Below are 23,832 nucleotides of genomic sequence, written 5' to 3'. Positions count from 1 at the left end.
AAGATTTAACATGTAGAAACCCACATAATAATTATATTTTGAGTGCTTAAACATAAACTGAGGGAAGTGAAAATGTGCTGACTTACACTGAATACTTTGTACATATCATAGACATTGAATTAAGTGCTAACATTACTAATTCTTCACCAGAATCTAAGAGTTAAGTATTATCTGTTATTTTACAGATAGGGAAATGAAGTTAAGTAAAGGACTTTGTCCAGGGTACTGCAATTAGGAAGAAAAAAAAGATACAGGAAATGTGAATCAACATCTATTTGGCTCCAGTAATACCTCAAACTGCCTCTACCTCACAGAAAGCACTTGGTTCAAATGGGTTCTTTTTTTTTGCAGCTCTAAAGAACTAAAAAATAAGTCTAAAAAATATCTTAGCATCAGAACCTCCAGAAAATAATTATGGGGTTGGGGATACAGTTCAGTTGGTAGAGTGCTTGTCTTGTAAGCACAAGGGTGCTGGGTTCGATCCCCAGCACCACAAAAAAAAAAAAAAAAAAAAAAAAAAAAAATAATTGTACATTAAAAAAATTAGGATAGCCACAAACTTCGGACCACGGGTGCTAAAATGCTAAAATAACTCAAGAGTTCAAAAGTCAGTTCCTAATTAACTTTTTTTTACCATAAGCAGAAACTTTTTTATTGCTAAAGTGACCACTGTATTTAGGAATCAACACTAATTTTTACCTGGGTCTGTGTAGAAGCAGTAGTAGCAGCAGCAGCTGCTGCTGCTTGTTCCTGTTCCTGGTAGTACTGAGAAGCCCGTCTATCCTCTTCCTCTTGAAGTTTCTTTGCTAGTTCCAAATCACTGATTCCTTCTGGGATTTGTTCCCAGTTGATCTCTTGACTCTGCTGTTCTTGTTGTAGTGATAAAGCCATAAGATAATCCTAAGGAATTAAATTATAATCATTTTTAGCTTTGAGATTTTACTCAAGAGCTAATGAATATGAATATAGATGTTATATTTATAAAGCTTTGAGAATGGAAAAAAACCTGCCAGACTATGTACAACTATAATGCATCAATAAAAAATATGAAACAACTATCAGTTTAAATATTAAAATAAGTTATGACAAGTATTTCCTTTGGGGAGCTATGCACTTATTTTAGTGATGCCACCATTGTTCAAAATATTTTACGAACTCATTTGAAATTCTTTCTAGAAGCAATAAATAAGATATTCAAGAAAACTTAAAAAAAAAAAGAAAGAAAAAAGAAAACTCCATCTGTATACAAAAGAAACACATGCATGTAGAAATTTCAGACAAAACGAAATCATAAGAAAATTTCATGTGACCAAAATATTATTAGAATAACTATTAATAGTTTATATTAACCCCATATTTTTCTACATTCACACACAAACTCAAACACATCTCCCACCTTCTATTATAACATTTTCTTTTCCATTTAATGTTGTAAAAATCTTTTTTAAAAACCCTAAGAGCTGGGTACGTTGGCACAGGCCAGTAATCCCAGTGACTTGGGAGGCTGAGGCCCAAAGGAACTTGGCAAGACCCAAGACCCTGTCTCTAATAAAATATAAAAAAGGGCTGGGGATGTAGTTTCTTGGTTAAGCACCCCTGAGTTCAATCCCTGATACAAATAACAAAACAACAACAACAAAAACAACCCCAAGAATTTCCCAGGATGATTTACTCACCATTCTTCTAAAAGATGCTTTTTAAGGCCAACATAGCTGTCCACTGCACATTAAAACCCAATTACTTAACCACACTTCCCCTCCTCCCATACATACACCTAAAGTATTTCCTATGAGAAAAAGTGGTATATTTTTTGTCAAAAGTTGTATTATCTGACTTAATGCTCACTCTGTGCTCAATGAAACCTGACTACTTTGTGCACCTTCCACCTATAATCTACCCTCAAAAAAGAGAATTTAAATAACTTAGAAGACATGTAGAAGATCATTCCTGTGAAGAACTTATACTACATATTCATGAATATGTTACTAATAGTAAGAATTTGTCCTTCAAAATTTTTTCCTCAATTTCAAAATCTGTTCTTTTTTTATTTTTTATTTTGGGTGCTGGGGATCGAACCCAGGGCCTTGTGCTTACAAAGCAAGCACTCTACCGACTGAGCTATCTCCCCAACCCTTCAAAATCTGTTCTTTACCATAGTCTTGAATCCACTTTGCTTGCTACTTCCACAGACACTAATCACAACACCTTACAACTTCATTTCTTCTGCTCCATTAATTTTTACGTATAGTTGTTACAAAAATTCTGTACATTTTCTTAAGTAATAGAGAATGCCTCTATATAGAGGCTATATAATTCTTCTATATGGCTTCTGAAGGAAAATGAATACATTGACTATCACAGCTATTTTTCAAAAAAAGTCAAAAGTTTTAGAAAGATTAACATTTGTTGGAATCAAGTACACTTTTTCTTTTACAAATAAATATTTTCCTCCATATTTTTTATTGGTTGAAATCAAGTATTCTATACATCATAGTTTGCTCTTCGAATTACTCTTTTACAACTTAACATATAATATAATTGGTCCAATTTCTACCCTCTCTGCTACTGTGGCATCTTTGAGGACAGGACTAAATGATTTCTGTTATCTTTTTAAGTACTGGAGAGTGAACCCACAGGCACTTTACCATTCAGCTACATCCTTGGCGCTTTTTATTCTTTATTTTGAGTCAGGGTCTTGCTAAGTTGCCCAGGCTGGGTTCAAACTTGCAATCTTCCTGCCTCAGCCTCCCAAGTCACTGGACTTACAGGCATGTAATACTGCACCTTGGCTGATTTACCTTTATCTTTGTATCTGCAGAACCTAGTTTATAGTTCCAGGAATACTTCTCACTGAATATTAGCTAAGTGAACAGTCTCTAGGCACTTAAATTGTTATTAGCAAAATTTTTTTTTTTTTTGGGGGGTGCTGGGGATCGAACCCAGGGTCTTGTGCTTACAATGCAAGCACTCTACCGACTGATCTATCTCCCCAGCCCCGTTATTAGCAAAATTTATGTCCATGGTTTAACATAACCATATTTATGCCTCAGCAGGGAAGAATTAGTATTATCATCATATCCGAAGTAATACACACACTGTAGCTCCGAAACTGCCAACCTATAGTAGGCAAAAATCTTGTTTCAGTTCTAAATGAAAGTTCTACTTCCTAGGGCTGCCTGCTTTGTCTGTTCCTCCTTTTCTTGAACTCTTAAGTTTAGAACACCTAACTACTCTTTGCCCAGTGTATGATATCTTCTAGACTCCCTCTTTTCTGCTCTTTCTGACTAGTCAAAATATGTCTCAAAATATACACTTATCTCTTCAATTCTTCTTACTTGAATTGTTGGTCTTTATTTACATCCATGTCCTTCCTATGCATCCTCTGCATAGCTGTTTTTTAAAAATATTACGATAGCCAGGTCAGGCACAGTGCTGCAAGCCTGTAATTCCAGTAACTCAAGAAGCCAAGTCAGGAGGGTAGAAAGTTCAAGAACATTATAGGCAACTCAATGAGACCCTAAACAACTTAGTAAGACCCTGTCTCAAAATAAAAAATACAAAAAGACTGGCAATGTAGTTTAGTGGCAAAGTGCCCCTGGGTTCAACTCCAAGTACAAAAACAAAAACAACAAGTACAGTAGACCATGTCACTTTCATATTTAATAATTGGCATAGCTTCCCTATTGCAATAGGAATAAATTTAAACTCCTTATTTTGACCATCACAGTTCAATATGATCAAGCCTTCTGAGCCAAAGTGTGTTAATTAATGTACATATAGAATGATCACTTACCTATTTAGGAAGTATCAGGAAAACCTCACAAATAAATTTAGAATGAATCTAATTAAAAAAATCTGGATCACTGAATTGACATTTGAAAAGAATATTTTAAACAATATGAAGAAGGCAAAATAAGTTTACCTGATCTATTTGATCTTGTTGTCCTTTATATACAGTTTCAGGATCTGAAGGAGGCCGCAGATGAAATTCGGAGTCACAGAAATTTCCATCACCATCTACATTGTGCAGGCTTTCCCAAACAACTTTTTCTTCAGTAAGAAACCCCTGGTCTGTTACCAACAAATACAATTGACCCTTAGTAAGAAATAAAAGAAAAAGAGTGTTAAATGAATGAATCAAAACTAGTTAATATTACATTTAATGAAAAATTTTAATCTGTAGAAAGTATTAATTATTCCTTATCAACCATTTTTGAATAAATAAACCAAGTAGATATCTTATTTGCTCAAATATGTCTGGCTTTAAATGTAGTTTATAATTAGCACACTACAGTATAAACAGAAATAAGAACTCTCAGTATACTAACGTATGACTTATAAACAGCTTCATGTATTTGTAATATTTTTCAAAATAGAAAAATATTATACAAGTTCCTGAAAAAAAATCAGGTAATAAAAATGATACCACACTGCTTGACTTTGTTTGTTTTGTAAATCACCTATATGACTAATCTAAATCATAGCAATTTTTCTTTTCTCTGTATCATTATTGCTCTCACTTTGTACACCACTTGTATTTTGTTTGTGTTTCTACTATGGCACCAAATCTCCTGGCACTATGATTGTGTTTTCTTGCCGTTTAGTCCCCAGACTATATTTTTATTTTACTTTATATTTTGATGCGAGAGCTCGAACCTAGAATCTGCTGAGCATACATACATTCTCAGATCTATACTGGGGATTGAACCCAAAGGAACTTTACTAGGGAGCTCTATCCCCAGTCCTATTTGTTCATTTGTTTGCTTATTTATTTTTGTGGTACTGGAGATTTAACCAAGGACACTGTAACCTTCAGCCTTTTTCTATGTTTATTTTGAAACAGGGTCTTGCTAAATTGTTCAAGCTGGCCTAAACTTGTGGTCCTTTTGCTTCAGCCTCCTGAGTCACTGGGATTAGAGGCATGAACCACTGCACCCAGCTAGAATATATTTTTACATCTCTATTGCTGGGCCTAAAATAAATTACATTCACAATCACAACAAGAGAATTTAGCTATGACCTCTAATTTTTCATATGTGTTAGTTCAGACTCCAATCATACATAAAATCTATATATCATGTATACTATATGAGGTCTATATATTTCTTCAGATTTGCCAAAGTAAGACCTTTTGATACTTGCTCAGAGGTCTCACTAGATAATAGTAATATAGGGTCTACTATTGCTCAAGAATCATACTTTCCATGTTCTCTTATGTTCACAATTAATTTCATCATACTATATACCATATCTTTGCATTATAACTTATTTTATGTAGATCATATATTGGATTGGTTGTTTAATAACCATAATCTTATTAATGATTTTCTCCAAATGGTACTTAAGAATAAATTCTGGGAGGGGCTCTTTCTTTCTTTTATTCTTTATTGCTGTTTTAAGGATTGAAATCAGGGCTTCATGCATGCTAGGCAAGCCAGTTCCACCACTGAGCTACACTCCCAGTCCTTGTTTTTATTTTTTTTTTCTTTTTAAATTTATTTTTATTGTAAAAAAATGGGATATCTTGTTTCTCTCTACATGAAGTAGAGGCATACCATTTGTGTAATCATGCATTTACATAGGGTAATAGTTTCCCAGTGAGAGCCTTGTTTTTATTTTTTAAAAATTTATTTATTTATTTATTTTGTTTTTATTTTTAGAGACAGGTTCTTGCTAAGTTGCTCACGTTGTCTCAAACTTGAGATCTTCAAGTACGAGGTCCTGGGTTCAATCCCCAACACCGCAAAAAAAAAAAAAAAAAAAAAAAAAAAGAGAGAGAGAAAGAAAGAAAAACAACAACAACAAATAAACAAACAAAAACAAAAAACTTGAGATCTTTCTGCTTCATTCTCCAGAGTAGCTGGGATTACAGGCATGTGCTCACCTAACATTCACAAGGCCCTAGGCTTGATTCCCAGCACTACAAAATAAGTAAAGGAAATAAAATGAAATAAAATACTGAAAAAAATTTCAAAAAACTATTTAATACAGAATACATTACATTCTTAAATTATTAATGCATTATATAAAAATGATAAGGACAACACTAGAAAATTTTTACTTAAAAATAGGCAATTGTATTACAAAAGAATATTGTCAAGTTTTATAAATTGATAAAAATAAAACTTCTCAAATAAATTAATTTTAGTCTTTCAAGCATGGAAAAATGCACTGACTGAATATTTTAGATTAACTAGCTTGGATTCAAATTACTTAACATCTTTGGATTTTATGAAGTGATATAAAGGTACTCTAAGACAAAGTTTTTAAGTATTTTATAAATTTCTTCTTCATTTTTATTTATTTTTTTTGGTACTGGGGATTGAACCCTGGGGTACTTTACCACTGAAATACACTCCCTGCCCTTTTTATTTTGAGACAGGGTCTCACTAAGTTGCTGAGGTTGGCCTTGAACATGGAATCCTCCTGCCTCTACTTCCTGGGCAGCTAGGATAATAAGCATGTACCACCACACCTAAATATTTTATACATTTTAAAGTTTTTATTTATTTGTTTGTTTATGATTGAACTCAGTATTTCAGTATTTCCCGCATGCTTGGCAAGCACTCTATTGCTGGGCTACATTCCCAGCCCTAATGCATTTTATAATTTTAAATTTTATAATTTTTTTCTTTTCTTTCTTCCTTTTTTTTTTTTTTTTCTTGTGCTGGGGATCAAAGCCAGGGCCTTGCGCTTGCAAGGCAAGTACTCTACCAGTGAGCAATATTCCCAACCCCCAAATTTATAAATTTCTAAGAGCATTTCTAAGGTAGTTTATAATTGAAAGACAAACCTTAAAGCTACTTAACAAACATCAATCTCATCCACACAGAGCTACCTAGAGAGGCAGTGAGGCATAGCTGTTGACTTGAAAGTCATATTGGTGCTGCTTACAAGCTGAGTGGTCTTAGGTAAGTTACTTAGTGTCTTTAAGTCTGTTTCCTGGCTATAAAGTGAGAATAATAATAATAATAAAATCCACACCCTATAGGGGAGTTATAAAGATTAAATGAGATAAATGTAAAATGCTTAATATAGTACAAGGCACATAATTGCTTTGTTTGCTGTGTTGATAATCAAACTCATGGTCTCCTACAAGCTAGGCAAAATCTCTATCACTGAACTACATCTTAGGACCCATTAATTGTTTAATAAACAGAAGATAGTTTTATTCATGAGTAATACCTAAATCTCAGTTTCTGTGTCTATCTTCTGTTTTCTATAAAGTGAAAAAGATAATATATCTCTCTGTACTATTCAGTCTTATCACTTTCCTTTTCTCACATCTTTCCCTTTCTCTTAATTTTGAAATAAAGTGACAATTTTTAATGTACCAACCACTGTTATGGTTTGGAAACGAGGTTCCCCCCATCCCCTGTGATAATGCAGGAAGTAAAATGATTAATTATGAGAGCTGTGACCTAATTGGAGGTTTAATCCATTTGATAAATTAATAATAGAAATGAACTAACTGGGTGGTAACTGTAGGCATGGCTGAAGGAAGTCAGGTCACTAGGGCATGCTTTTGGGGTTTATGTTTCATCCCTGGCATCTCTTGCTCTCTCTACTTTCTGGTTTCCATGAGGTGAGCAGCTTTCCTCTGCCACACCTTTCCACCACGATGTTCTGCCTCATTTTGGGCCCAGAGCAATGAAGGTGGCCCATCATGAACTGAGAACTCTGAAATGTGAGCCTAAAATTAAACTTTTCCTTCTCTAAATTGTTCTTTTTGGGTATTTTGGTCACAGCAACAAAAAGCTGACCTTTAAAAATAACTAAATTTAATGGAGTTTTACTTATATATAGTATTTGATGGGAAAACAATTGCTACTCTAGCCTTAGTCTAAAAGGAAACAGAATAAACATTTTATTATTATTATTATTATTTGGTACCAGGGATTGAATTCAGGGTCACTTAACCATTGAGCCACATCCCCAGCCCTTTTTGTTTATTTTATTCAGAGACTCACTGAATTGCTTAGTGCCTCGCTAAGTTGCTCAGGCTGGCTTTGAACTTGTGATACCCCTGCCTCAGCCTCCTGAGCTGCTGGGACTATAGGCATGCACCACCATACTCGGTTTATATTCATTTTTGTGATACTGGAGGCTGAATCCAGGGTCTCATACATGCTAGACAAGTGCTCTACCACTGCACTACATCCCAGCCCAGAAACTTATTTTTTAAAAATGGCTTTAGTATTCATTCAGAATAAAAATAAAATTTATTTTTAACTTGGCTCCAGTATAAATTCAGAACTGTACTCCTTCTGAACTATTTTTCACTTCTAATCCCTAAATAAAAGTTAAAACAAACAAACAAACAAAAAACCAATGTCAGAACATTAGGTTTGAATATACTCCAGGGGGATATCAGTAATTTAAAACCAAGAATGAAGGAAAACAGTTATGACATGAAAATAAAGACTGATATGATCAAAGGATGATCCAGACGGAGTCACAATGGGGAAACAGCAGATATCCTTATGTGAACCGAAGTTCTAGAAGTTATATGATTTAGACAGGGGCCAAGTAATTAGCAGTTTATTTTTGTTAAGAGCAAGTAGAAAATACTTAAAAAGGAGGATCATAAAAATAAAATATAATAACTAAATCTTGGATATAAAATTAGGTAATGAAGGCTGGGGTTGTAGCTCAGTGGTAGAGCGCTTGCCTAACACATGTGAGGCACTGGGTTCGACCTCAGCACCACATAAAAATAAAGATATTGTATCTGTCTACAACTAAAAAATATATTTAAAAAAATTAGGTAATGATAAGAATCTAATATTCATAATCATATAAATGCTATGAGAAGCAAAACAGATCTAAAAGGAAAGAGGTAGCTTACTTATTTATTGTTTTGGTACTAGGGATTGAACTCAGGGTTACTCAACCACTGACTCACACCCCCAGCCCTATTTTATATTTTATTTACAGACACGGTCTCACTGAGTTGCTTAACGCCTCACTTTAGCCAAGGCTGGCTTTGAGGTCCAGATCCTCTTGCCTCAGTCTCCCAAGCAGCTGGGATTACAGGTGTGTGCCTCTGAGCCCAGGCCAAGATATAGTTTATTTATGACTCATTTTTACACTTTCAAGTTTCCTGCTTGGATAAAATATTGTTTTATACTATCTGTACCCACAGGAATATTCCTGAAAAGCATCTGCTCTCCTCCAATGTCCTCATTCAGCTTTCAGATCCTAATATATTTATGCTATTGAAAAGCAGTCATGAGGCAGGAAGATTGCAAATCTGAGACTTGCCTGTATAATTTAGTATCTCAGGAAAAAAAAAAAAAAGGGTGGAGTGGGTCAGTAGAGTAAGATGGAAGGAATGGGGATGTAGCTCCATTTGTAGAGCATCCCTGGGTTCATTCCCAGTACCAATGGGTGGGGGTGTGGGGTAAGGCCATAGCTCATAATCTCTAGAGTTCCAAAACACTTCTTTAGATGACAAAGATTTCACGGTTTTAGTTGGATGGCATTATGAAGACCTAATGTAGTATTAAAGCAGCCTTATTTGGTTTGAAAAACAAGCTATTTTTTTCCCTTATGTCCTGTGAGAAAACAGATTCCCTCAGTCCCAAGTTTACAAAGAGCTATAAACACTCTAAAAATCCAAGAATTTGTGGAAGAGAATAATAGTTTTATTGTTGAACAAATTTGATAAAACAGTGGCATAATCTTCTACCCTATCCAAATTGGTATTTGTGGGAAAAAACCTCTCTCACCCCCAAGTTTTATGTATTTTTCAGTATTTTTTTTTTTTAGGTACAAATTCCTGAAAGAACTATTTTATTGTTGTTATTGTTGAGACACATTGTCCAGGTTGGTCTCAAACTCTGGGGCTCAAGAGATTCTCCTGTCTTAGCCTCCCAAGTAAGTAGGACCATAGGAAGGTGCCATTGTATCTGGCTCTTGTTTTAGGATTTTTATAGCATTCCTATTCAGTTTCTGGTTCCACATCCATAGCCAAAATGTTAAAAATTCTGTTGTAAATCAGGTAATCAGTCTCTGGATCAATTAAGAAATGTCTCTAACCCTTATAAATAATGCATTCAATGGGTGCTTGCCAAAAGTAAAACATATGTCTTATCTAAAACTCTCACGATTGGAAAGATGGTTTAATGGAAATAAAGGAAATAGAACAAACAAACAAACAAAACCCAAGAGATGCTCAGGTCCTACCTCCAGAGGTTCTGATTTAATTGAGTTGGTATAAGTTCTGGGCATGGGTATTTTTTTAAAAGCTCCCCAGGTAGTTCTAGCATATAATCTGGGTCAAGAACCATTGCTTTAGGAAGAGAAGGGGTAGTTTTCCTGAAGGGTTAGTGTTTGAAATGCTTCTTAAAGAATAGGTCATTTTTTTTCTTTTTTCTTTGCGTGTGTGTGTGTGTGTGTGTCAGAGACAGAGAGAGAGAGAGAGAGAGAGAGAGAGAGAGAGAGAGAGAGAGAGAGAAAGGGGATCAAATGCAGGGCCTTGCACATAGCTAGGCAAAATGCTCTAATTCTTTTTTCTTTGCGTGTGTGTGTGTGTGTGTGTCAGAGAGAGACAGAGAGACAGAGAGAGAGAGAGAGAGAGAGAGAGAGAGAGAGAAAGGGGATCAAATGCAGGGCCTTGCACATAGCTAGGCAAAATGCTCTATCACTGAGTGACACCCGAGTTCCAAGACAGGTAATATTTGGATAGATAAAAAGAAATGAGGAGAGCTTTCTGAACGGAGAAAGAATGGCAGTAAAGGTGTAGAAATGAAAAAGCATGATGGACTGTTAATGAAAAGAAACTATTTTGGCTTACACAAAGTATTGGCAACAGGGACTAGCGGAACATATCTTGCATTTTTATCCTCTAGGTACTGGGTGCTATTGAATATTTCAGCTGTATTACTGATATGGGAATAATGATATTCTACCTCAGAAGTCTAGGTACAAATTGATAGACTCCTGAACTAGGTGACACCTAAAAAAACAAAAGGGATAGATGTAAGAGATAACAAAAAGGGGATTTCCCCCCTTTGACAGGGCCACAAAAGGCACTAAAATAAGAATTTAAAGTCACACAGATAACATTAATCACAGTCAATACTACCATAAAGACAATTTTTCTTTCTTTTCTTTTTAAATACTGGGTCTTGCTATGTTGTACAGGCTGGCCTTGAACTCAATGATCCTCCTACTTTAGTCTCTTGGGTAGATTACAGGTGTGCACAGGTAAATCTTAGTGCTTACTTTAAATCACCTTTAGTGCTTGAATGTAAGCATCCATTATTAAGTCATCCTAGTTTTACCTCTAGGGTATTTTTCCCCCTTTTAAAAAATAAATACTTCTTAATGTAATAATCTGTGAAAAAGAAATTGAGACTTAATTTAGAAACAGAAACTGATTTGAGGTAACACTTCAATTGCTAATCCATTCCATCTTAAAGAAATGTTTAATAATTACCTTCACTATTTGATAGTTAAGGAATACTACCCTATAATCTTTTATTTTGAAGCAAATCAAACAATATCCCTAAATCAAGCTCCTTTGACTTAGAATAATAATTAAATAGCTATTTCTATATCATACCTTGTATTTGGTCATGGTGCTAAAATGATTATTCCGAAAGAACACACAAAGTTCTCCTTCCTGAACGGTTGAAGTTAGTTCACATAATCCATGGTATGTCAGTTGAGTGGCTGTATTATTTAGAAACTGCTCAGCTACAAAGCCTATGGAACCAATGCATAATATTAGATGGAAGAAGAATTTCAAAATGAGTTATTCTTTTCTATTAATGTTGTGTTTAAGTATGTAGAAAGGTCAATCAATATAAAACTTTTCCTATTATGGTGGCCCCAAATTGGAGATTCATCTTTCTAATTTAGGTATAGAAGTCATTCCCATCCTAAAGAAACTGTCAGGTAGAAAAAAAAAAAAAAATAAATCAATAAAATAAATATTTACTTATAAAATAAAATATTTACTTGTAAAATAAAATATTTACTTATACTTGACTTACAAAAATGAATTCAGGCAGCTTACAATAACAGACACAGACAGACACTTCAATAAAACTAAAACCCTTTAAAGCAAATAAAAAGGTAGAAGTTAGTAATTTAAAAAGTGGGTAGGAAAGATGTATGTCCAACAGTGAATACCCCAATGGCTAGGTGTTTAGAAATCAAAACTAGCCTTAACGAATTACTTTAGTACAAATTGCTTAACAAATTGTTACTTAAGTAATCTTAAGCTTTTAACAGAGATCCCAGATAATTTTCAAATTTAAATTGTCAAATTCTTGCCTTACACCTAAAAGTAGGCATAAAACTGAACAGAAAGCAGTAGGATAGCTGATGCCATTTTTATCCTAATCTCTAATATATGCCACTCATAATGGAGATATACGAAATTTAGAAATAGATATTATCACTTTTCTTTCTGAAACATATAGAAGTTATCTGAAATACATAGAAGTTATCTGAATTTTATTTTAAAATCTATATGGTACAGTTGATCCTCATTAATGGCAAATTTATGAATTTATGTACTAGCTAAAAGTTATTTATAAATACTTGAAAATCAATACTCACAGCACTTTCATGGTCACTTGTGGATATCTGAGGACAGGCAAAAAATTTGAATTGCCCAGTTGAAGACAAACAAGGCAACATTCTGCCTTCTTGTTTTAGCTCATACCACAGACAAGTATCCTTTTCATGGTTTATTTAGTGCCATGTTTTTCACATTTTTGTACTTTTTGTTGGTAAATTTTTTCCTGTTTGAAATGTTGCCCCCACCCAATCCTTGCCCAAGCATAAGGTTGAAATCATGATGGCTAGTAACTAAGTGGGGAAAGGCTGTGATGGAGAAAATACATGTCAGATGAGCTTTGTTCAGCATGAGTTATAGTGTTGTTGGCTATGAATTTAATGTCAATCCAATAATATATATTAAATAAGGTATTTTTAAAGACAGAAACACTCATAAAGTAAGGTTATAGACTGGTTGACAAAAATGCTCTTAAGTAGCTAGCCAAGCCAGGCGCAGTGGTGCACATCTTATAATCCGAGAGCTCAGGAGGATCATAAGTTCAAAGCCAGTTTGAGCAATTTAGTTAGGCCCTAAGCATCTTAGTGAGACCATGTCTCAAAATAAAAAATAAAAGGGGATCGGGATGTGACTCAGTGCTTAAATGCCCCTGGGTTCAATCCCGGCAAATCCCCTCCCCCACACTGCCCCCAAAAGAACCTAATCTTGTGTTTTGCCTAGGAACAATAGCTTAGCATTCACTAATTCCTGTGACATGACAACACAGAACATTGCACTGCAAGCAATGAGAATCAATTATATAAAAATTTTTAGAAACATATATTTCTCTTCTTTCTCTTTCCCTCCTTCCCCTTTCTTCCTTTAGAAGGAAAAAAAATGAAGCACTAGGTGGGGAAGTTCTTCTAAAAAGTTTTATAAGCAAGCTGAGAGGTGCAAATACAGGGAGTAAAGATTAAATTGTAATAAGAAATTAATGCCTCAATAAGAAATTGAAAATAAAACTGGTAGAAAGTTGGCAAGGCCAGAAGCAGCTAGGTAATGTATCTATTCTACTGCCTCTCCATTCCTTGGTAACAAGCTGTAGCACTTAAAGCTGCAAAGTGGTTATAAAAGTTAAAAATACACACTTTTCCAAGGACTTGATTAAGGTAGGAAAGGAAGAGGCTACAACCAAAGGAAATTGATACTGTAACTGCAACTTCTGGAGTTTATAAATTCTTGAGGAAACAATAGTTTTCCTCTCCCATTATTATTCTTCAAGTTCTAAGTTACCAAGTAGATGTATAAAGTTTTTACTATTGTGTATAATTTAAAAATGAAACACTTTGCTTATGCTGAAAAATACCACTCCTGTCTGTAATACCCATGTCACTAAATGCTTCTTTCAGAAAGATTTTTCTAAACGCTCCTTACACAGCTCACTTGCACACATTTTCTCTACAAATCCCTTTTTTTAAAGATACAAAAAGCCAGGTGTGGTAGCACATGCCTGTAATCCCAGTGGTTTGTGAGGCTGAGGCAGGAGGATTGCAAGTTTGAGACTAGTCTCAGCCACTTAGCAATGCCCTAAGCAACTTTGTGAGATCCTGTCTTAAAGCAAAAAGAGTCAGGGATGTAGCTCAGTGTTGTTTGTGTAAAGCGCCTTTGTAAAAGTTCAATTCCCAGCATCCCCTTTTTCCCCCTGCCAAATAAAGATACAGAAATTCAGTGGAGATACAGGACATTAATTTCATGTTAGTGTGAAAATTCAATTTTTTTTTTTTTTTTTTTGGTGGTGCTGGGGATTGAACCCAGGGCCTCTACCAACTGAGCTATATCCCCAGCCTGAAAATTCAAATATTTAATGTATGAAAAGTCTTTCTTAGTTGCTTCTTTTTATAAAATAGGAGACAGATTCACAAAGAATAAATCACTTACTCAAGGACATTAAACTAGTAATGGTAAAGTGAAGACTGGCATTCAGGAGACTTATTACTGGTGTTAAAATATATCAAGATTTAGTGCAGATAATCATAAATTCCAATTTAATTATATGTGTCCCTAAATCATAAAGCAATATTAAAAATTACAAAACACTATTTCCCAATTCTCCTGACATCTGTAAAACAGTGATTTTAGTAGAATATTGAAAAGACTAATCTAGGTACAAATTTTTATGATGAATTAAACAAATTTTGGTATATGACTCCATGTTATATAGCACTTACTTATCTATATTGCTTCAAATAGTTCACTGTTTGAAATAACAGAGTTCACTTGCAGCATTCAAATTAAATTTCAATTTCATTTTTATAGAATTAGTGATACTAGAGGTTAAAAAAAACCCTAATATGATGATAATAATAAAAGAATGTTATTACTGAAAATAAATTTAAATTAAACACTTTTTTAAAAATTCTTTATTCCATATTTTTATTGGTACATTACAGTTGTATTTGTTATTATGTATTTGTACATGCATATATCACTTTTTTCCTGAAAGATCAATATGCTCAAAAATATTTCTTATATGCATAAATTCAATCATAAATGAGCTTATAAAATTTTTTTCTGTTACTAGAAAGTTATTAGGCAATATGAATGCCCTATTCCCTTAAAGAAGGTAAAGTTAGGAAGAGAGACAATAAAATTAGTCAAAAGGGAACAGAAAGTAGAAATAAGAGGAAAGGAAACATGATTTATTTAAATATATTGTCTAGATGTGATCTTGTTGAAATTTGCATTCAAATTTAAGCTTGGATAAAGATGACACCAGCTTAAGATGTAAAAAAAAAAGCAAATTTAAGCATGGTCAGAACTCTTTTGTCACTGTGACAGCTTTAAACAAATTAATTTTCTTTTTATAATTTTAAGTTTCAAATATCATATACATTATATTAATATATTTTTTCTACAAGATGATTTGGGCAATACTATTTTTTTCTTTTTTCTTTTTTTCCTTGTTAAGTTGCTTAGGGCCTTGCTAAATTACTGAGGCTGGCTTTGAACTCGGAATCCTCCTGTCTCAGCCTCCCAAGCTGCTGGGATTACAGGCATGCACAACCGTGTCTGGCCACAAAACACTTTTTTTTCATGTGACAAATGCTCAGATTTTCTTTAAAAAGATGGAGATTTATATGGTTCCAGGAGAGCCGGAGGGAGCCAAGAACATTTCATTGTGCCAAAAAATAAAGGGCTCAAAAAATGGTAAGGACTTAACAGAAGAACACAGGACCCAACATGAAGGCATCCTAATGGCCATATCTGGAACAATTTAAGTGTCAAAAAGAACAATGATAATAATGAACTATAATATCCTAATTAAGAATTCATGAGTTTATATTATTATTTAAAAAAATTTTTTTTTTAGTAAGGGATACCGAAGAAAAGGGAAAACCATATTTTATAGAAGAATAACAACAAATAAATGCAGGTGGAATAATAAAAATATCATAACCACCAGAGTAATAACTAATTCAGGCTAGAATAGATGAAAGCATAATCTACTGAGTAAATTATTAAGAAAAGGACATTCGGTTTCAGTGCAGAACATCACTGGTTATTTATTAATTATAAAGGAAAAAGGATATCTTTACAAAAAATTTTGGCCTGTACCATCTTGATCAAAGTGTACATCACCAATAATGGGATAATCAGCTGTGTGCCCCCTGACTTGATGCATTAGGAAGAACACAGTGTCATCTATCTAGCATACTGCCAAAAATACATAATTTGAAACTTCTCATGAGGAAACAATCAGATAAATCCAAATTAAGGGTTATTTTATAAAACAACTGGCCTGGACTATTGAAAATAAAAGTAAATTTCACAGATTTTTTTTAAAAAGCAGGAAAGAAAAGAAAGAAAAAGGAAAAATATTAGGGTTTTTTTTCCTACATTATAAGATAATAAAGATAACTAATTGATCTTTGATTAAAGACTACACTGAAAAAAAATTAAAGCTTTAAGGTACATTATTGGGAAAGCTAAAAAATTCTGAATATTAACCTTATATTAGATAGTAGTGTATAAATGCCAAATTGCCTGAGATAATTATATTGTGATTATAGAGAAGACTTTAAATAGGTGAATTTCTTTTTCTTTGGAGACAAATGATCAAGCACTGATGAGTTAGAAAAAAGCAAATATTCAATATGATAATAATTGGTGAATTTAAGAAAAGTGAATGTAAATGTTCACTGTGCTATTCCCAACTTTTTTATGGGTTTGAGATTCTCAAAAATTAAAGCTAGAGGAAAAAGAAACTAATATTATTTAATAAAAAACAATGTAAGTCGAGCTGGAGTTATAGCTCAGTTTGTAGAGTGCTTGAACAATAATAGATTCAAACTCTAGTATTCAGTGTTTATACCATATAGTATAGTTTCAATAAATATTTGATTGAGTGTACAAATATCCTGGAATTATTTTTATAAGCATATTTTTGTCCTATAACCTATTGTTTTAAAAAACAATTATTCCAGAGAGAGTATCTGGAATTAAAAGTCAAGCTCTAGTGAAGGCTGGCAGCAAGTACTATTTATTTTTCCTTATTGATTTTGCTGTCATGACACAATCTGTAATTATAACTAGATCCAAAATGTACTAACATTTCAAAGAGGTACCAAATAATATGTACTCTATGTACATGTAAAAGTTCTATGCTTTTACTCTTATAAGGTCTCAGCATCAAAAGAAAATTAATGTTATATGAAATAAGTTGAGAGAATATCAAATTCTATGTCAGTTGAATAACATTTTTTTTCCTTAAAAAGAGAAAATGCTACCAAAAGTATTTCCTATACTCTGTACCTTGATAACACATGAAGTGTTTGAATTTTCTCATTAAAAAAAAAAAAAAAAAGAAGTAGTAATTATCATCTAGGACCAAAGCGTTTAAGATTAGAAACAAACCAGTTTGGCATATTTTATTGAGTCAAAAGGAAAGGTACAGTTGAAGGCTAAATAGAAAAACAAAGCAGACTGTTTCAATTAAATACTATATTCAAGAACACTATGTTTAGATATGAAGTGCCCCTCATATTGAAGTCTTGGTCTCAAATGCAGCAACATGCAGAGTTGGGGATTTGGGGAAGTGATTGGATGATGAGGAAACTGTAGGAAATGGGGCCTAGCTGGAGGAGATAGGTCCCTGGAGACATGCACTGGAAGGGTATTTCTTGTCATCCACCCTTCCCCACACCTGGGTGGAAACAATGGAGCCAGTCAACCAGGGATTAAAACCTCTAAGTAAAAATAAATCTTTCTGCAGAAGTTGCTTGATCTTGGGCCCCGCAGAGTTATTTTTATCGCTTTGGGGGCTGGAGCCCTCAGTTGCAAACATGCTCCGCCAGATCATCGGTCAGGCCAAGAAGCATCCAAGCTTGATTCCCCTCTTCTTATTTATTGGAGCAGGAGGGACTGGAGCAGCACTGTATGTGATGCATCTGGCATTGTTCAATCCAGATGTCAGTTGGGACAGGAAGAATAACCCAGAACCCTGGAACAAACTGGGTCCCAATGATCAATACAAGTTACTCAGTGAATGTGGATTACAGCAAACAGAAGAAAGAAGGTCCAGACTTCTAACTGAAATATTTCACTATAAAGCTGCTTAGAATGAAGGTCTTTAAGAAGCCATCTGCATAATTTTCCACTTAACCAGGAAATACTTCTCCTTTAAATGCATGAAATCATGTTGATTTATTAGAGTTTATTACACTGACGAATAAATCTGTGAAACTTGAAAAAAAATAAATAAATCTTTCCTCCTCCAAGTTGTTTTTCTTAGGTATTTTACCCCATCAACCAAAAGCAAATGCCAACAGAACATGATAAAGACAAATGATGGAGGAAAAATAAATGCTATTCTTAAGTAAAAAATCATACATGCTAGGTAAATGCTCTACCACCAAGCTACATCTCAGCCTTTTCAATTTTATTTTTGAGACAGGGTCTCAAGGGTCTCACTAAATTGCCCAGGCTATCTTGGCATTTGCTTCCTGCCTCAGCCTTCCCAGTTGTTGGGATTACAGATGTGTACCACCATGCCCAGCTGTGGTATTTTCTTTCTGATGTATCATTTCTTACTGCCTTATAGAAGTTTTTGCAATTTCTTATAAACAAAAAACTAGTTTAGCTTTTTAACTGCACTGAATTCCACATATAATTATTCTTTAATATGAAAAACTTGTTATCCATAATTTCACTATTACAAAATTTGTATATCAAGGAATTAATCAATAAATATGCCCAGTATGTATGACATTACAGAGGGTGATTCCTTCCTTGCTTTCACGTTCTCCCAAAATTACTAACACTACATAAATCAGCTATAGTTTCTCATTATCCTAAGGAATAAATGTCAGAGAAATAAGAGGTGTAACATCAAGTTAAGGAATAGGGAGTGATGCAGGGACTAATTTTTTGGGTATTCATTGTGTTAATTAGTGTACTAGTACTGTTCTTTGTAGCATTGCAGTCTGGCTTAAAAAAGTTTTTCCAGCAGTTTCTTACCCTAAAATCTGTTCACTCAAACATCCCTTATTGGCTATCATTCTGTCTGTTACTGCTTTCTAAATCTTATTGTTCCTTTGATTACTAATGAATAGCATAACTCTACTAGTATATTGAACATTACCAAGAAAGCAGATTTCATAGGAATTTTCTTATGGACTTCTTTTTAGGAATATACATTTGGTAATGAGTGCATGGACAGGAATGTAGTTCTAACGAGTTGAATTTTATTTACTGAGAGAAAATATTCTTAAAACAGATTTTATTGTTTCTTCTTAAAATTTAAGTTTTTTTGCTTTAAGTTGTAGTGAAAGTTGACATCCAAGTCAATAATCCATGTCACTGTATTAATATGTTTCTTGCAAGTAAAGACCAATATCAATTAAATGTAATTTATTTTCTTACCACCTGCATAAATGTGTCAAATTTCTGGATAATTGAGTAATATAATTAGGTGGGTTCTGATTATTAATATAATGGGGAATTTGTGTATACATCTTTTATATTCTCATATATTCTTGTAGTCATTTGCTTTGATTTAAAAGATGTATAATTGTAGTGAATTTTTATTATACTTCACATAAGAGTTGTGTGTCTGAGATAGAATGAAATTTATCCCTGCTTCTCTTTCTTGTTTATCCTTTTAAAAAAAGAAAATAACAGTATTTAGTATTTGTGTACATTTATGAAAAAGTAAAGTAGGTGGTAGGGAAGGTGTATCCAAATGCTGTGGTTCTTGATAGCATTCTGGTTTTAAATCTCCTTTTCCCCTCATTGACCGGAACACAGCTGAAAAAAGTATTAAGCTGCTTTTGTGATGATAAATTTGCTAATTTCAGTAAGATACTAATATACATAGGCATACTCTGATAAAGAATAGGGCTTTAATATAATGTCTTATACTGAAACATAAGGAAGAGGTCTGCTAAAATAGAATACTTTAGCACACAACATTCATTTCTGTCCATTGAAATGCTCATGATAAATTATAAAATCTACTCAGTCCTCCCAAATAATAATCCCTTTTAAAAAGAGTAATTATCAGTAACCTCTGAGTAATTAACCATACCAAAGCTTGCAAGTGATTCCAAAGCCTTTTTTAGTATCCAGACCTGATTTTATAAGTCAAGTGAAAAGGGTTCTAGGAAAAATCTCTCATTGGCACTTTTATGAATGATTACTTAATTTCTACAAGTAGCATCACTTGTATTTTTAGAAGTCTTATGTAAGAAAGATATTAAGTTTTAAGACAAGTTATTTTGCCAAGAATAAAAAAGTCAAGTAGCAGCAGCACTCACCCACCTTCACTAACCAGCTCACTATTGTCTGATTGCTTACAAGAGATGATCTTCTCCACTAGTTGGTTGTAGCTGCAGTTACCAACAGCTTTTACAATGTCATCAATCTAGAAAACAAATGACTATCTCACTAATTATGGTAAATTACAAACAATAACAAAAGAAATCCAAATCACTTTTTAGGATTTTATTCTAATACAATATAAATATAAAAGTAATACTTATGAAAAAAAGAAAATTAGCAGTGAAATCAACATGCAACGGTTTCCAATTTTGTTTATAGCTCAGTATAACACATTATCTAAGATACTGTCTAGTTTATTTCAGTTATGCAAAAATGATAAAATCAGATTACATGCAACTTTATTTCTTGTTTGTTTTTTAAGGTACTGGGAACTGAACCCAGGGTCTTGAGCACTGAGTTATATCTCCAGTCCTTTTTATTTTTTGTTTTGAGGTGAAAACTCACTTAGTTGCTCATGCTGGTCTTGAACTTGTGGTTCTCCTGCCTCAGCTTTCCAGGTAGATGAGATTACACATGTGCACCACAACTTTATTAAGGTTAAAAAGATGTACTTAAGTGATTAAAATACATGTGAATTATTTCAGTATATAAAATAAGAAAACTTCAGTGTTTATTTCACATTTAAAGCAAGATAAACGTAAACTTGTTAATTCATAGAGTTAACAAAGTTCTTATATTTTATTTATTATTTAATTCCTAGTGAAGTACAGTGGAAATATGAATAGATATAACTAATGTTATTTTCCTGGAGAAAGGTTAATACATATTAATCAAGAACAGTATTTGCCACAGGATTCTTATTTAATCTTTGTCTTTAGAGGTATAGTAGAAAAGTAAATTTAAACTTTTAAGCTATAAGAAATATAATTGGGCTTTACTTTTCTTCTATTATCTTTAGCTTTGACTAGAAGAAAAATAATTTTTATAGCCTTCCCATCCCTAAAAATATATTTGTTTTTAAATTGTGTACATGTATTATGGTATTAATATATTAAACACGTAACAAAAACAGAAATAAAAATTAAATAAATGATTCAAAGAAAAGTAAGAGGGAGATGTTTTCTTCCTACATCTAAATGATCATCTTGAATATTTACTGAGTATCACAGTTCTCAACATACATTTGTGCAAGTAGTACTCTTGATAGTGTTTCTCAAACAAAGGGGTTAATTTAAAAGATCTAAAAAAGTCCCAGGCTCAGGTTACTTGATCACAAGTTCAAAGGGCAGCCCTGGGCAACTTTGATGACCTTGTCTCAAAATAAAATAAAAATGGTTGGGGATGTAGCTCAGTGGTAGTATGCTGGCCTAGCATGTAAGAGGCCTTGGGTTTGATCCCCAATACTACACACTACAATAAAATAAAACAAGAGGAAAGTAAAGTAAAATAAAAAGAGAAATCCAAAGCAGTAAATTGTGGAAAATGGTTTATGTATATATATATATCTTAAACTTTTCACATTAGCTTAAAATATAAAGATATAGTTACTTGTTAGTCTATTGATGGAGAACCAAATAAGATCTTTTCTTTGAGAGAATATCCTTGGGCTATTCTTCATAAAGCACACACAAAAACAAATCTATGACTTCTATTTTTTATAAAAATATGCCTAGAGTGGCTCAGTGGTTAAGAGCCCCTGGGTTTAATCCCCAGTACAAAAAAAAAAAAAAAAAAATCACAAAAGCCTAACTAGAATAAGATAAATAAAAACACCAAATATATTTAAAACAGACTAGCAACAAATAATACAAAATTTCAAATTTCCATAGGCAGAATATCTACGTTCATATTTCATTAATTTATTTGAGTGCCTATTACGTACCACTATGTAATAGGTGCTGTTAGAGAAGCTGTGGACATAGCAGTGAACACAACAGTCTAAGTGTTTTCATAAAGCTTACATTCTAGAGTGAAAAACAAACAATAGACCAAATAAACATATACAATTTGCTAGGTAGTTGTGTATAATAAATAACTGCTGTTTGTTCATTTTCATTATAGTACAATATTCCAAAGTATGAATATACCACAATCATTTCATCTTTGGGGGTTATTTGAGTTGTTTCCAGTTTGGGGCTATGGCAAACAATATTTCTATGAACATTCTTGTACATTTATCCTGTTTCACACACTGAGTTTTTCCAGGGTACCTGCCTTTCAAACTGTTTCCTAAAGTAGATAGCTAATTTCCATTCTTATTAGCAGGAACTGAGAATTCACTATGCTGAACATCTTCTCTAACATTCAATATTGTTAGACTTTCACATGGCCAGGTTGACAAGGGTATAGTGGTATCTCATTTTGATTTTAGTTTGTATTACCTTCATGACAAATTTGTAAGTTCACTGGCCATTTGGATATCCATTTTTGTGAAATGTTTTTTTAAGTAATTTGAACTTCTTTATTGAGTTGTCTATCTTTTAAAAAATTATTCTGGGAGTTCTTTATAGCTTCTAGATATTAATCTTCTTTAAGTTGTAATTGCATACTCTGTGGCTTGCTTTCACATCCTTTTTAGATGACTTTAGATGAACACAAATTCTCAATTTTAAGGTAGTCATGTTTACTAATGCTTCTCTCTATAGTAAATGGATTTGTATGGTTTAGAAATTCTTCCCTATTGTTAAGTCTCAAACATTTACAGTTTTATTTTTTACAGTTTAAAGCACATGGAACAGAATGTCGTTGTGTGAATTGGGAAAAACAATTTCATTTTTCCACTATGGCTATCAAATTGTCTTCGTACCTTTTATTGAAAGAATTGCTTTTCCCTATTGCTCTACAATGCCCTTTTTCTGTCTACATATGCATGTTTTTTGGGGGGTGGGGTGACTCTATTCTATCACTGGTCTAATTCTTAATTATAAGTATTAGATATTTCATATCTGGAAAAGCATGTCCTCCCAACTTGTTCTACTTCAAGAATATCTTGATGTTAATTACTAGCTCTTTGTACTTCCATGTAAGTTATGAAAAACACTTGTCACATTCCACAACTTCCTGCCCCTACCCCCCACCCCAAATTTGCTGGCATTTTGTTTGATGTATTAAAAACTATAATCTACTTTTGGGAGAACTGGAATCCTTATAATTCCAATCTTGAAATTTAAGAACACCATATCTCTACATTGTTTATGGGTCTCTAATTTCTTTCAAATATAAAAATTTTTCCCAAAGCCAGGTGTGAGAGCCTGTACCTGTAGTCCCAGCTACTTGGGGCCTGAGGAGGAAGGATGGCTTGAGCCCAGGAGTTCAGGGTCAGTCTGGGCAACACAGTAAGGTCCTGTCTCTTAAAAGTAAATAAATAAAACTTAAAAAAAAAAAATTATTCCCATAGATGTTTTGTGTATCTTTTTGTCACATTTATTCCTAGGAACCTATGCTATATAAAAAAATGGTTTAAATTTTTCATTTTCTGATTATCATTTAATTCTTTTCAAAGAATTTTAGCTTTGCTCATCTTCTTTATATTTACTTCCTAT

At 33.2% G+C, this 23,832-nt stretch overlaps 1 protein-coding gene and 1 pseudogene across 3 annotated transcripts in view; one reads left to right on the top strand and one right to left on the bottom strand.

Annotated features, from left to right (window-relative positions):
* MINDY2 (MINDY lysine 48 deubiquitinase 2) overlaps nt 1-23,832 on the bottom strand; it is an 80,541-nt gene that overhangs the window by 3,511 nt on the left and 53,198 nt on the right. For both annotated transcript variants that reach the window (XM_079125918.1, XM_079125917.1), the window contains exons 5-8: nt 20,330-20,432; nt 11,570-11,712; nt 3,923-4,096; nt 700-900 (exon numbers count right to left, since the gene is read on the bottom strand). In XM_079125918.1, the coding sequence (XP_078982044.1) occupies nt 700-900; nt 3,923-4,096; nt 11,570-11,712; nt 20,330-20,432 (621 nt within the window). The remainder of the gene's footprint in view (nt 1-699; nt 901-3,922; nt 4,097-11,569; nt 11,713-20,329; nt 20,433-23,832) is intronic.
* Nucleotides 17,752-18,265, top strand: LOC306653084 (cytochrome c oxidase subunit NDUFA4-like; annotated as a pseudogene). Its single transcript has one exon. The product of its transcript is annotated as a cytochrome c oxidase subunit NDUFA4-like (transcript).

The sequence above is a fragment of the Sciurus vulgaris genome, assembly GCF_902686455.1.
Source record: "Sciurus vulgaris genome assembly, chromosome: 2".
Classification (NCBI taxonomy): Eukaryota; Metazoa; Chordata; class Mammalia; order Rodentia; family Sciuridae; genus Sciurus; species Sciurus vulgaris.
The sequence above is the reverse complement of the archived record's forward strand: the minus strand, read 5'-3'. Positions and strand labels throughout refer to the sequence as shown.